Source organism: Phodopus roborovskii, unplaced genomic scaffold (assembly GCF_943737965.1).
Source record: "Phodopus roborovskii unplaced genomic scaffold, PHOROB, whole genome shotgun sequence".
NCBI lineage: Eukaryota > Metazoa > Chordata > Mammalia > Rodentia > Cricetidae > Phodopus > Phodopus roborovskii.
This window is the reverse complement of record NW_026126459.1, coordinates 18,876,339-18,891,305: the sequence shown is the minus strand read 5'-3', so window position 1 is coordinate 18,891,305 and position 14,967 is coordinate 18,876,339. Positions and strand designations below refer to the sequence as shown.

Here is a 14,967-nt window from a genome sequence, read left to right as displayed (position 1 = left end):
TGTTTATATAATATGTAACTATATATACAATTACATCATGTGTATATGTACACATATCAAAGGTTACACGTGTGTATATACTTGAGTGGTTATACTTGTGTATATTATTGAGGCAGTACGATCTACAAATATGATAACAGGGATTTTCCTTATTCTCCTTGTAACCACTATACTAGCTACCAGAGCATCAGAAATCCTAACATACAACATTAACAGCAATGATATCATGGCATCAACACGATTCCAATTAGAAATCATGATAGATTTTAAGATATTAGTATAAAAAATCAGAAAATGTTAAGCCCCATAACTTACAGTGTGCACAGAAGTGTGAAATGAAAGTCCACAGACAATGCTTTTCTCTTTAAGTTTGTATAAGTGTATCAAAGAACAATATACACAATCTTTCGGAATGGAAAGTGGTATTATATTTTGAATTGTTTTGGTGGAGGCTCAGGCAAACTGCTAGAGGTAACAGGAGTGGTACAGTGGTGCTCACACTAAATCTAAATCCTCAGTGAAGAAAATGGCAGGTGTTTGTTTGTTTGTTTGTTTGTCTCACAGAAAGGTCTTTTCAAAAATATAAAGAATCATTCTATTTCCACTGGGAGACTAATTGTCAGAATGTGGTTTTTGATGTAAATCTGGCAATCTTTTGAGAGCCTGAATCAGACTGTTGCATTTTTATATCTCAGAAGTTCTCTCTTACATTGAAGTTTGTTCTGACACACTTTCTGGCATCGTTTGTTAATCATATCTTCTAATCCTACTTATAGATGTTATAACAGAGAGGTATATCTATCGTATTCCTAAAGCAGGGCAGCAGACTACTGTGGTTCCTGTGAGGTTAGATACCAGTGATCTTCTTCTCTCTAGATAGACATCTTGCTGGATTAGCAGAGGCTCTTTCAAATGTCAGCAAGTAGAATCAATTGGATCAAGAGGTTTGGGCAAGTTTTCTGAAGAAGGCATCATTGATCTGGTCAGAGATCAGATACAGAGCAGGCACAGAGGCTTCTAACAGACCACTGTATATGTATGAACATCAACATGCCTGGAAACACAGACAGCTCAACTTTCATGCCTTTAGCAGAACCTCAGTTACTGATGTACTAGCAGGGTAATGCTATGTATGAGAAAGAGAAAGAGAGAGAGAGAGAGAGAGAGAGAGAGAGAGAGAGAGAGAGAGAGAGTGAGTTTGTGTATGATCTGCTTGAAGAAAGGCCACGGTGACAGTCTTAGTAGGTTAGCAGTGCCCTGGTGATTATAACAAAGAATAGTATGTTGCCAAAGACTTAATTGAAAGAAAATAGGAGAATGAAATGAAAGGGGGTGAGGACAGGAGGGAGAGCAGGTGTTATGAAAAGTCTTCTGGCAATGTGTGAAAGTGTTCCTGCCTGGAGATGGTATAGACTGTTCAGGAGACTGTTGCACTCACCCAGGCGAGAGCTGCTTAATGACAACATTTGATAGATGCTAAGCAGTGCAAATGGAAATGACGAGTGGCAACTGGAACTCCAAAAACGATGTTGAACCAAAGTGCCATGGTCACACTATGGGTGCAGATGTTGACAGGGGGACTTCTAGAAGGCTGGAGATATTTTCGCCTGATGTCTTGGAGGTTTCCCTGTGAAGTTCATGGTGCTGAATGTGAAGGGAAGGGAGTGAAGCAGAGTGTGAAGAGAAAGCAGGAGGGGGTTCAGGATCGCCACTGTTGAATACCTTGACGGTTTGCATCAACAGCTCTGATCTCTGATACATTCTTGGCAGCAGATATTCCTCTGGGGTTAATCTTGTGCCAGCCATTGTGTTAGATGTCCAGGCATTTGGTAAATAAAGCCCAAGCATTTATTACTATCTAGAACAGTGATTCTCAACATTCCTAACGCTGCTACCCTTTAATACAGTTCCTTAAGTTGTAGTGACTCCCCCAACCATAAATTAATTTTGTTGCTACTTCATAACTATAATTTTTGATACTGTTATGAATTGTAATATAAATATTTGATATATAAGATATCTGATACGTGGCCCCTGTGAAAGGGTCCTTCTATTCCAAAGGAGTCTAGATCCACAGGTTAAGAACCACTGGTCTAGACTTTTTGTGAGGTTTTGTTTTTGTTTTTGAGGGTAGGGTATTTATTCCACTTGCTATCTCTATTGCTAGGATAAATCAGTCATTGACTGGGCACTTGGTCATTTATTTTTCTGGACTTGAATTTGTAATCTTCCTGTCTCAGTCTGCTAAGTGATAAAATTTTAAGCATGAACCCCAAGTCCAGACTAAAATTTTGAGACTAATTAGTGAAATATTTTTATTTTTTTTAAAAGAGAGCTCAATACTTCACCATGGCTTTAAATTTACTATCCTTCTGGCTCAGTCTCTGGAGTGTTGAGATTATAGGTGGGTGCCATCACACTCATTAAGGCACTTACTTACTTTTATACTTCCCTTTTTAAGTAGCCTTAAAAAAGAATGCACACACACACACACACAGAGAGAGAGAGAGAGGGAGGGAGGGAGAGAGAGAGAGAGAGAAAGAGGAGTGAGCATGGTGTCTTCATTAGGGTTTCTACTACTGTGAAGAGACACCATAACCATTGCAACTCTTATAAAGGAAGGAAATTTAATTGGGGTAGCTTACATTTTCAGAGGATTAGTCCATTATCATCATGGTGTGACATGACGGTGGCAGGTCGACATGGTGTTAGAGAAGTAACCGAGAGTCCTAACTTTTTTTTCTAAAAGGCAACAGTAATCAGTCAGAGACACCAGGCAGTATCTTGAACATATATGTGACCTCAAAGCCCTCCTCCACAGTGACATACTTCCTCCAACAAGGCCATGCCATCTCCAATAAAGCCACTTTTCCTAATAGTTCTACTCTGTTTGGGGGCCATTTTTCTTTCAAATCACTACACATGGCTCACTGTTTTTTATTTTTATGGGATTTCTATGTTTATGAATGTATTTCTAGTGTTTTTGTTTGGCTCCTTTTCTTCTCTTTGTTTATTTTGTCCTATTTTGGCTTATGTTTTTTGCTTTATCTTAATTTTTATTATCATTATTTAGATGCCTGTTTTCTCAATGAGAGATGGAAAGGTTGTAGATTTAGATGGGGATCTCTAAGGTACTGGGGAAGAGGAAACTATTTCCAGAATATATTTATGGGGGAAATATATTTCCAGTAAATGAAAAATAGAATAAAAATAAAACAGGGAGTAAGAAAGGATTATAAAGGATAATAATAGAATATTATCCTTAAAGGTAAGACACTCCCTTGTTTCAGTTCACAATAGAAACTGAAAATATGTTCAGATAACAGCTACAAATTATTTGTCTAACAGTTATAAGAGATCTGTTGCCCTACAGTGTGTCAGACTGATTTCAAGGAATAGAATGAAACAAAATATTGTCATTAAGCTAGTTGAATTTCCTTGTGGAATCATTTCAGGTTGAGGAGGACATCAGAGGTGCTTTCACTGGGACTCTTGTTTAAATAAGCGGTAGTTAAGAAGGTGGGCACACCAGTAAAAATACAGAAGGCAGCAAGCTTCCAGAGAAGGTATTCTGAATGAACCCATAGTTGCCAAGCACACTGAAGAATAAACAGAAGTCACTACTGGTCATTGAGCAGGAAACTCAGTCCTGAACAAAAATGTGAGTGGGTACCAAGCAAGCTTTAGAGAGGGATTTCTTGCTGCAACTAACTGCATTAAAAGTATATTTCTGTTAAAATGATATGATTTCTATTTTTTCCATAATATAGAGCAAATGAAATAAGCAATCTGAAGAAATGAAATGAGCAATTTTTCATCACTCTGACAGTCAGTATTTTTCCCTTGCCACCACTGAATGTAGAAGCATTCTGAAAAATACACAAAATGTATTTGAGTTCTGAGAAGTCTATAAAGAGAGCAAATTATACAAAGTTTTAGGTTTTCTCCCAATGGGATCGAAATAAAAAGGACAGGACATGCTTTAATGAAGGCAAGATAGAGACAGAGACAGACAGAGAGAGAGAGGGAGAGAGAGAGAGAGAGAGAGAGAGAGAGAGAGAGACAGATCCATCCCACTGAAGCAGGTAACAAATAGATAACCAGCATTTACTGAGTATCATGTTCTAGAGTCTACACATTTCTTGTGTTTGTTTTATAACAGGTTTCTTGTAGAAGTCGAAACTCTTCCATTTTAATCTAAAAAAGTTGTCTGCAGGCAAGTCTGTTTGAGAATTAGAACATGCCTGACTGCACACACTGTCTCCCTGCTATTGCTCATTGAAATAGCTTGTAATTTGCTCATTTTCCTTTCCGCCCTTCATCTTTTGTTAGGGTCACAGTGCAGCACCGTTTATTGTCAGTGTTTGAGATCATCTAATGTATTATAGCGATGTTCAACAAGTATCAGTGATACTAGGACACAAATGTTTCAGTCTCAGGGAGTCTATGTTGGTGGTAGGCAGCACATTCATTGTATATTTGTGCAGAAACAAGGAGGAAGGCAGAGGAAAGAAGGAATGAATCCTAGTTTTTTTTTCTTTCTCACTGGATACCTCGAGTCATCTAGAGATCATTATGTTGTAACACAGAATGTTGTTCAAACTCAGATTATATCTTGAAATAATCAATAACAGGATGACTATCTCGTGATGATACTAAGTTCAAAGATCTGAATAGAGTTTGTATGTTTCTTCTGGCTAGTTGATAGTTGTCAGTCATTTTCAATAAAATGTGGTCTCAGTACTACATATTTATGGTTCTGTTATTTTGAGGCTTGTCATCAGTTATTAAAAAACAAAACAAAACTAAAACTATGTACTTGCTTGGTGGGGGTATGTGGAACAGTACTGTACTGGCACAGCGTGGGGGGAGGAGCAGTCTGTAGCAATTTTTTTTTTTTTTTTTTTTTGGAGTCATATATTTTGTTTCACAATCAATTCTTACAGCTGCTTAACCTATAATATTGGGTACATTTCTTAACCTCTAAAGGGCAAATTTAACTTTTTATAAAATAATGATATATAATTTCCAACTAATGCAAGAATTAAGTTATTTACAAACTATGTGTCTTGTCATAAGCACTGGTTCATGCTATAGTTATCAAAATTATTGTGTTTCATTCAGATCTGTAAGGGCATCAACGTTCCAAATATGAAAATATCAAAGTGCATAGATGCCATTATAAGTTAGAATCTGTGATTCCACACCCACATATATGTAAAGAAAGGTCCATGAAAAATATCCTGTTCTTCATGAATTGGACCTCTACTTGGCCAAGGAGAATGACAACCCCGCCTCCCTGCCCTTGATCTCATGACCATCTATAAGTGTCTTTACTTCTTTGCTTTGGTATATCGCATGATGGCAACCATGTACATGTTTTCTGCCTCCCCAACCAACTAAGCTGTAAGATTTTTGAAGGTGGTTACAATTTATAATAATCCATTTATCCTGAGAAAAACCCTAATATGTAATATGGCAACCTGCCAAAGTTAAGAGTTAGTGAAGAATACAAATATATTATTGAGTGAGTACATACCATGTTCCTATTTTTATGACTGGGTTACCTCATTTAGGATGGTTTCTTCTACTGCTATCCACTTGCATGCGAATTTCAAGATTCCATTATTTTTTCTGCAGAGTAGTATTCCATTGTGTAGATGTGCCATATTATCTTTATCCATTCTTCAGTTGAGGGGCATCTAGGTTGCTTTCAGGTTCTTACTATTACAAATAATGCTGCTATGAACATAGTTGAGTACATGTCTTTGTTGCATGGATGTGGAACATTTGGGTATATGCCTAAGAGGGGGATTGTCGGGTCCTGTGGTAAACTAATTTCCATTTTCCTGAGGAACCACCATACTGTACAAGTTTGCACACCCACCAGCAGTGGAGGAGTGCTCCCCTTCTCCACATCCTCTCCAGCATTAGTTGTCATAGGTGTTTCCAATTTTAGCCATTCTGGCAGGAGTAAGATGGTATCTCAAAGTTGTTTTGATTTGCATTTCCCTGATAGCTAAGGATGTGGAGCACTTTCTTAAGTGTCTTTCAGCCTTTTTGATTTCCTCTATTGGGAATTCTTTCTTCAGTTCTGTACTCCATTTTTTAATAGGGTTATTTGGTGTTTTGTTGACTAGTTTCTTGAGTTATTTGTATATTTTGGAGATCAGCCCTTTGTCAAGATGTAGATGTAGGATTGGTGAAAAATCTTTTCCCAGTCTGTGGGCTGCCATTTGGTCTTGTCCACTGTGTCCTTTGCCTTACAGAAGCTTCTAGGTTTGAGGAGGTCCCATTTATTAATTGTTGATCTCAGTGTCTGTGCTCCTGGAGTTATGTTCAGGAAGTGGTCTCCTATACCAATTTGTCCAAGAATACCTCACTTTCTCTTCTAAGAGGTTCAGTGTGGCTGGGTTGATGTTGAGGTCTTTGATCCATTTGGACTTGAGTTTTGTGCATGGCGATAGACAAGGATTTCAGGCCTAGATCAAATTCACACCACCAGAGGAATTAGGATGCAAGGTGTATTCTAAGAGATTCATATAATGTCCCTCACAAAGGGGGGAAGGGACAAGTCCCCCAGAGCACAAGGGAAGTGGGTGGGGGCAGTGAATGGAGAAAGAAGTAGGAGAAAGAGAAGAGGAGGAGAGGAAAGCATGTGCGACTAGGAAGATTGAGTCAGGGTAGGAATAGAAGACAGAAAGAGAAAGAGAGAGATAACATAAAAGAGGGAGCCATTATTGGCTTGAAGAGAAAATTGAACCTACTAGGGAGAGGTCTAGAAGCCTACAGGACTGACTCCAAGTAACAATTTGAGCAACCATGGAAAGGCTACCTTGATAATAAGACCAACGACTAATTTATCCACTATCATGGAGTCCTCATCTATTGCCTGTTGGAGGCAGGGGACACTGAGTTGAACTGGAATCCAGATGCAGAGAAGAGGACAAGGCAGGTTGCAGAAACACATAGAGACAGCTGACCTGAACAAGGAGGAGCTAATGGGCCCCCCAGACTGATAGCTGGGAATCCATCATGGGACTGACTCAGACCCCCTGAATATGGGTCTCAGCTAGAAGGACTGAGCAGTCTAAGGAACCTTAGACAGTGGAACAAGATGTATTCCTGGTGCAAAAAAGGACCTTGTGGACACATCCCCCATGGAGGGATGCTCCCTTGACCTAGAGACAGGAGAGAAGTCCTAGTCCCTACTTCAAATGACTTGACAGATTTACATGTGGAATGGGGTGGTGGGATGGGTGGGGAGGATGATCAGGGTGCATGTGAGGGGGGGGAGGAGGAAGGGAGAGAAGGAGGGAGAGGGAATTGGGATCGGCATGTAAAATAAATGAAAACAAACAAATGAATATATTGTTTTATGTAACATCTGTATTTGAAGGAATCTCATTCTCTCCTCCATCCTCTCCTTTTATAGCTAATCTATATCTATATATGTATATGTGTGTACATGTGTTATCTTCTTGTATATCTCAAGAAATAGTCTATCTACTATGTATCTCAAGAGACATTCTCTATACATTCTGAATGAAATCCAAAGAATAACCATCATTGTCTAAATATTTAAAATGCAAGAGTGGGGTTGAGATTAGAAGAGTGGAGAAAAAATTCTGTGTGTGGTACTAGAGAGCAGCATTGCCTGGTATGTGTTTCTCAGACCAACAGGAACACTATCTTTGCAGGCAGAAGACATGAAGGTTTTTTCATAACAGACCTGGCACTTTTAGTGTGATCTCTAAAGATGGCTAGCGTTTTTAAGGGGAAGTTGGGGAGAAGGGTATTTTAGGTACTGCCAGATATGATTTTAAAGGCATATTCAGAAATCAGAAACACTACTCCTTTCTTTGAATTGCCTAGAAGCACACACCCTCCTCTCAGGGACCATGAGTAAGCGAGAAGAGGATTACCCAGGTCATTTCATTTGGTGACTATTTAATATTTGTAGAGCATCATTCTGGGTTCTAAACAAACCCAGTTAGGCCTGTCATCTTCACAGTGAGCATAATATACAAAGAGGACAAGAAGGACAGAAGTGACAATAATATTTAAACCATCAGTGACTTCTTTAAAAGGTATATGACTGTCCCCACATAGGTTTGTACATTATTTAGTGAGAAGAAAAGTGACAGTAGGCACAAATTTCAGAGCATGGATTTCTGCTGTTGTTCCAGCTAGAAGAATCCATAGGTGGGCTGTTCCTCCTGGCTTCTTGGACATTTTGCCAATGCCTAAGTGCAAGTCATCTGTGGAAGGAACAATGCACTTTTCCTACACTACAGATGATGAACACAGACTCAAACAGCTATGAGATATTCTGATATTAGAGAAGGATGGGGAGTTAGGACATAGTGTTGAGTAATTTTGCTAGGAACTTGAAGATAATATAGCCATTTCTGCTGTTCTTAAGCATTAGTATTGATGATCTTGTGTTCTTCTAATGGACTTATTGGGAACAGGTTTTAAATGTCTTACTACAGGGTTAGAGTTAAAATGATCGTAACTTGGCTCCCTTGTAAGACCAGACGTGGGACCACAGTGGAATGTTAATGCATATTTAAAAAAATAGAACATGGGGCAGTCCATTCAGACTTGTCTTAAATCACACAGTATACTCTCAACCATATATATCAAATGCAGAATTATTGCAGTTATAGTTATGTTAGTGTTAAAATGTCCTGGATGCAGAGCTCTTTAAAATGAAAAGCAAACTGCGATGTGAATGAAACCCAGAGAATAAATAGTTTAGGGACCTAAACTAATCTCTGTGTGTGTCCTTACATATTTTACTTCCTGCACAAGTTGCTTTTGATATTAGATCTCTTCCCCCATACACATCTTATTATATTTATTATTAACTTATGTGTTTTTGCTAAAGTCACCTAATACTGCTAGAACTCGGGCAAGATGTGTTATCATTTAAGTCACAATTGCCATATCCTTGGTATTGCTATCTGGTCTGCCTCTCTCACAGGAGTGCTAAAAGAGATTGAGGGCTTTGAAAAGTAACAAGCTGTTCCCAACTGAAGGGGGACATCAGCTGTATATTTTATGTGTGTTTGTCCACATTAGATACATGTATTAGGAAAGCAAACCTGCCTTATCAGATAGACAGAGGATGCTTCCTTTCTTAGAGGACATTGAAGTCAAGATCTCCCCACAACAGTGTGGAACAACCTTCACGATGGCAAGTGCATCTGCAGATGTAAACTGGTGGCATCCAACTCTCAGAATTTCATCCCTGTTATTCTGAAGGCCAAGAATTTTAGAGTGTCTTGGTTAGGGTTTCTATTGCTGTGGAGAGACACCATGATCATGGCACCTCTTCATCAAGGTGGCTCACAGCTTCAGAGGTTCAGTCCATTATCATCATGGCAGGGAGCATGGTGGCATGAAGGCAGATATGAAGCTGGCTACATCTTGGCTTTCAGGAAACAGAAAGTTGATTGAGAAACTATGCAGTATCCTGAGCATAGGAAACCTCAAAGCCAATCCCCACAATGACACACTTCCTCCAACAAGGCCACACCCACTCCAACAAAGCCACACATCCTAATAGTGCCACTCTCTATGAGATTATGGGGACCAATTGTATTCAAACTACCACAAGAATAAAACAATTATCCATCATTCCCTGTTACAATCACTTGTTAAAAGGAACAGTTAGGTGGCAGGCAGACTCATTTTACAAGGATAACTCCTTAAGTGCAATCACAGAGGTAACATACCCTTACTTTGGCATTTGCCTCTGAGAACACCTATTCTCTCCTGCCACTGGTCAGACTGTTTTTCAGATACTTTTGGACTGGTTAGTTAAAAATATTCAGTTATGTGTAGTTCTATAGTGGCATATAATATTTCAAAACTTAAAATGATCTGAGGTTGTCCTTAGTTTATAATATGCCTATATCTATGGCTGGAAGAACTGCTATATAATGAACATATTTAAAGCACAGTATATTTGAAAATTATCTTTGGGTAACAAAATTGTATTCTTCATTTCAGAACATGATGAGTGTATCACAAATCAACACAACTGTGATGAAAATGCTTTATGCTTTAACACCGTTGGAGGACACAACTGCGTCTGCAAGCCAGGCTACACTGGGAATGGAACCATATGCAAAGGTAAAACATTTCTGTGGCAACTCCCCTGCACCAGACACAGAGCCACCCATCTCCATTCTTTTGTCCCTTTGCATCCCTCTTCTGTATCTCATGGACACTGAGGTGCTTGAGTATTCCTGAGTGTTGTTACCATCATCTTCCTCTCAGATCCTGCCACCCTCCTTGGTCACTCCAACAGCTATGTAGCCAAGTAGTTTGGCTTTCTTTTCCCTCTAATATTTTGTTAACTCAGCTGCAGCAATTTACATACATCCTGGGAGTTTGTGATCATATCACAAACTGCCCCATCTTTGAAACCTTAAGCTTCATCATTTTTGCCTCATCATTTTTTTTCCTCCTAATTTTCCTCACCTTCTAATGTGCTCACTCTGCTTCCTTAAACCTTTATCTTTATCTTTGAATGTGTCTTTTCATTCGGGTTTTACCAGTATCCCAACCTCAGGTGTTTTGTTGTCAGGCCCTAACATGAATGTATTATGATTTCATGTCCTTCTCACATATAACACTGTTACTCTGCCTTGAAATACCACCCCATTTCCTGTACTTTCTTGAGTTGCTGTCATGGTGGGATTAATATTAACTATGCATACCAGGTCTATGTGTGTTGTAGTTTGTGTTAGCTATTTTTTTCAGTGCCAGCTGACAGTTCCCCTAAATGTCCACCTCAGACTCTAGTTTGTATCAGTGACATTCCAGCTGTAGTTCACTGCCATTCACTGCCTCACATTATTCAAAACTGTCTTCCCCAGATGAGTTTATACCCTTATTCACATGGGAAATGAAGAACTATTTTTAAAACTACCAAATCACATAGGATAGACTTCATATTCCTTTGTGTCAATTGGTTTGTATAATATAGACATTTGTGCCTCCAAAGCTGCCTCTACCTTGACATTTAGTGGAGTAGACTTGCTGTGATTGAAGGTCTATAAGAAGAGAAGACAGAGTCAGTGCAGTGGTTCAGGAACTGCTCATAAGGCCTGGTGTGTAGTGCATTGTGGGATGCACTGGTATCAAAACTTCATGCGTCTTCACGTAGATCATCATCAAGTAGGTCTACTCATTTTGGAGTCAAAACTGCACAAGCATTTGTTTGGAAAACAGAAAAATAATATCACTAAGCCCTTACAATTTCCTTTAAAATGTCTGCTTTGGAGTTGTTGGGCCCCAATGCTTCCTTCTCTTATTTCTGTTTGTTTCTGATTCCTGTCTGATATGAACAGTTGGTCATTAAGTAAGGAAGCTATGAGCAGGTGTAGATGCTAACAGATAGCATTCTTCTTAGCATGTGAATGCCATTCTCCCAAAAGGCCACTGGGGCTAGTGGTTCTTACAGTTGGCTGTGTCTAAGTCAATGGGGCCATCTTACAACTTAGGGAAGGCCAAGACCCTTTCCTGATGTTTTACCACTCTAGCCAGCATGTAGATAGCCCAAAGCCTCAGTAGTCCAACATTTCCTATTTCTTCCTCCCATTCTCCAATTATTCACCTCATATAGAATGGCTACCACTTTCTAGTATTTATTTTCAAGTGTGATTTTTACATTGGAATATAACAAAATCTATGATGCACATCACACTGTGTAAAATGGCTGTTTTGTTATGTTTCAGGCAAATTATTTCCTTACTGTTAGAAATTGCTTCCAAACTCATACTGAGTTTTTCTCATGTGTAGAAAATGCTATACCATGATGAAATTGTGGTATGTTTTATCATTTGGTGTCATATCTGCAAGGGAATAAATAAAAGCTGGGCATAGAGATTATGGAGTGGCTTACTTACACCACAGTGACAACCATGTATCTGATACTGTTCGTCTGATTCATTCATGTGTCTGGATTCTCGTAGCTTTCTGCAAAGATGGCTGTAGAAATGGAGGTGCCTGCATTGCTGCCAATGTGTGTGCGTGCCCACAAGGCTTCACTGGACCCAGCTGTGAGACAGGTAGGACTATCATTTCATCTTCAAAATAGATTTTTACTCTGATGTGTGAAGTAGCTCATGAGGAAAATAATGCTTCCGGTTTCAAGTAGGTTCTCAAACTATGGCTCTATGAATAAGGAGGTTCACGGAGGGGGAGCAGAGAAGCATCAGTGATTCATAGTCACTGGGTGATTCCCCAAAGTCACTCAAAGGATTTGCAGCTGTTATAACAAGGTACTTATTGGTCTTTTTCAGAAAGATGTGTGGGATAGCCCAGGATTTCACGACTTAGTAATTCTTATTGCTCATTCTCAGCACATTTTGTACTGGCAGCTATGACTATACTAAAGCATAGCAGTCAAAGTTATGGCTGTCCCTGATCTTAGGATCCACTACTGTTTGCTTTTACTATTTGAGACATTTTTTATAATATGGCTCAGTTTCATTCATTATGATTAGAAAATGTTTGAAACATTTATTCCTAAATTACTCAATTAAATACAGCCCAGATATATTGCATCTGATAGCTACTAATTCTGGAAACCTCAAAAATTGTTTTAAAGATTATGTGGTATGCACTCAGCTGATGACAATAAAATAACAAGGCTGTCAGATAAAAAGCACATGCTAGCAGTAAAACAGAAGTGTCCCCAGGTGAAATTGTGAATGGTCATTCGGTTACTATTAGTTAAGGAGTCTAATAGCAGATGACCTCAGAAAATACCTTTTCTCCCAAGAGGAATCTGCCCTTGGTGATTGCAGTTCTGCGTCACATTGCTTATGAGTCTTCCTGCAGGAGTTGTCCTGTGTGCTGTGCCTCTCTTGCACTTACAAACTCAAGTAGTTTAGTAAAAATTCTGCCCAATCAGCATATGAGAGGGAAAGGACCTGCTCTGCCTGGGAAGCGCACACTTTATAAGGAATACTCTTGCTGGAGTATCCAGGCTGTTCTCACCAAGGTCTTACCTACTTAGGTCACCTGTTTCACACAAGCCTATAAAGAATTGTTTTCAATGTTCAGTGGATAATTAATTCAGACCCCTGATATGAAGTAGTGATGTTTTATTATGGAGGAGTCTTTGAAAGAGTTCATTTTCTGTGTCTGAATCCCCCAAATATATTTTTGTATGTGACTAAAACTGGTTAACTTGCTAAATATACAGATCTTGAGCAATAAATTATCATGGAATTTACTGGATCAAAGTCAGACACCACTGATTCAGCAGCTCTCCAAAATGTCTATACTCTGGTATTGCTCTACCATTATTTCCAGATCTACAGAGGTTCCCTGTGAAACTTTGTACCTCAACCTTTTGGTGACTAGGTTTCCAGGGAATAACACTTTGGACCTATTCTGGTTAAAAGTCTTAATACTGGTTTTTTTAGACCCTTTACTTGATGTGAAGATAATGGCCTGGAACTTTGGTGAATAGTGGCCATGTCCAGTCCTACATATCATTCATTTATTTAAAAGCCACTTAAAGAGATTGTAAAAATGTGTAATGACATTATATTAATTTAGCAAGGACATATTCAATACTGAAGTAAAAATAGCCACCAGAATATCTAGATCACTTCAATTATCCCTGAACTTTGAGTCTATATGCAGACAGTCCCCCAGTGACTCTAAGCAGCTTGGTGTAACAGCCAGGGCTTTGAGCACAGAGTCTGGAAGCTAGTCCTGTGGTTTAGCTGTGACTTTAACTTCTTAATGTTTGTGCCCTTTGTACATAGCCTCATTCTTCACAGGTTCTTTTCAAGTGGCTATTGTCTACATTAGAGTTTTTAAAAGTAATTGTCTTAGGGTTTCTATTGGTGTGAAGAGACTCCATGACCACAACAACTCTTATAAAGGAAAAATATTTAATTGGATTGGCTTACACTGTCAGAAATTTAGTTCATCATCATGGTGCAACAGGATGGCATGCAGACAGACATAGTGCTGGTTAAGTAGCTGAGAACCCTACATCTTGACTCACAGGCAACAGGAAGTAGTCTGAGACACTGGGCATGGCTTGATCATATATGAGACCTCAAACCCTGCCTCCACAGTGACATATTTCCTCCAACATGGTCACACCTTCTAATAGTACCACAGTACCACTCCATCTGGAGCACATTTTCTTTCAAACCACCACAATAGGAATTAGAGTGATTTAATTCTTTGTATCCCTAAAATCATAGTTGTTGGCTACAAGAAAAGATGCATCTAGCCCCCAAATTTTGCTTTCTATACAGTGCCTCCAGATATCTTTGGAAACCTTAACTTCAAGGACCCCAAACTGAATATATTACTGCTCAGGAAACCAGGTTCTGTTTCTTGGCTGGTGCTGTAGTAAGGGAGGGTTCTCTTCTAGTTGTCTTCATTGAACATCATAATACAAATGTGATCATATCACATATACACTGTATTTTCTACTCCTGATGTGGTATTTTATTACACCCTTATGACAAAGGGCATAGTTTCTTATTTTATATTAAATAAAGGTCCTACAAGGTATTGGTTCACTTCTTTCTCCTCACCTCATTTTAATTTGTAGATACCAAACCTCTACAAGGTATATCTTATTCACTTTCATATACTTAAGTATATGGTACACATCTTGGTAGGTATTCCATAAATAAATATATAAATGAATTATCAATTAAGTGATGAAGGAAAATGGTATACTAAATTCCTTGATTGATTATTTTGCATATTAGTTTAAAGGGGCCTTCAGAATCACCGGTTTGGTCCTGTTTGGTACTAAAATATGGCAGGTGAGAAGTTAAGACCCAGAGTTGTGTCTCACTGTAGAACCCTGTTACAATCTAGAACTCACAGCTAGGCTGTTTGCTTCATCCCTCCTTCAAACACTATGTTGCCTGCTTCAGAATTTAGTCTCCCTCCATCTTTCATCAG

General features: G+C 38.9%; 1 protein-coding gene across 2 annotated transcripts in view; it reads left to right on the top strand.

The window, feature by feature from the left end:
- Nell2 (neural EGFL like 2) overlaps window positions 1–14,967 on the top strand; it is a 260,369-nt gene that overhangs the window by 174,300 nt on the left and 71,102 nt on the right. For both annotated transcript variants that reach the window (XM_051189737.1, XM_051189735.1), the window contains exons 15-16: window positions 10,021–10,143; window positions 11,991–12,086. In XM_051189737.1, the coding sequence (XP_051045694.1) occupies window positions 10,021–10,143; window positions 11,991–12,086 (219 nt within the window). The remainder of the gene's footprint in view (window positions 1–10,020; window positions 10,144–11,990; window positions 12,087–14,967) is intronic.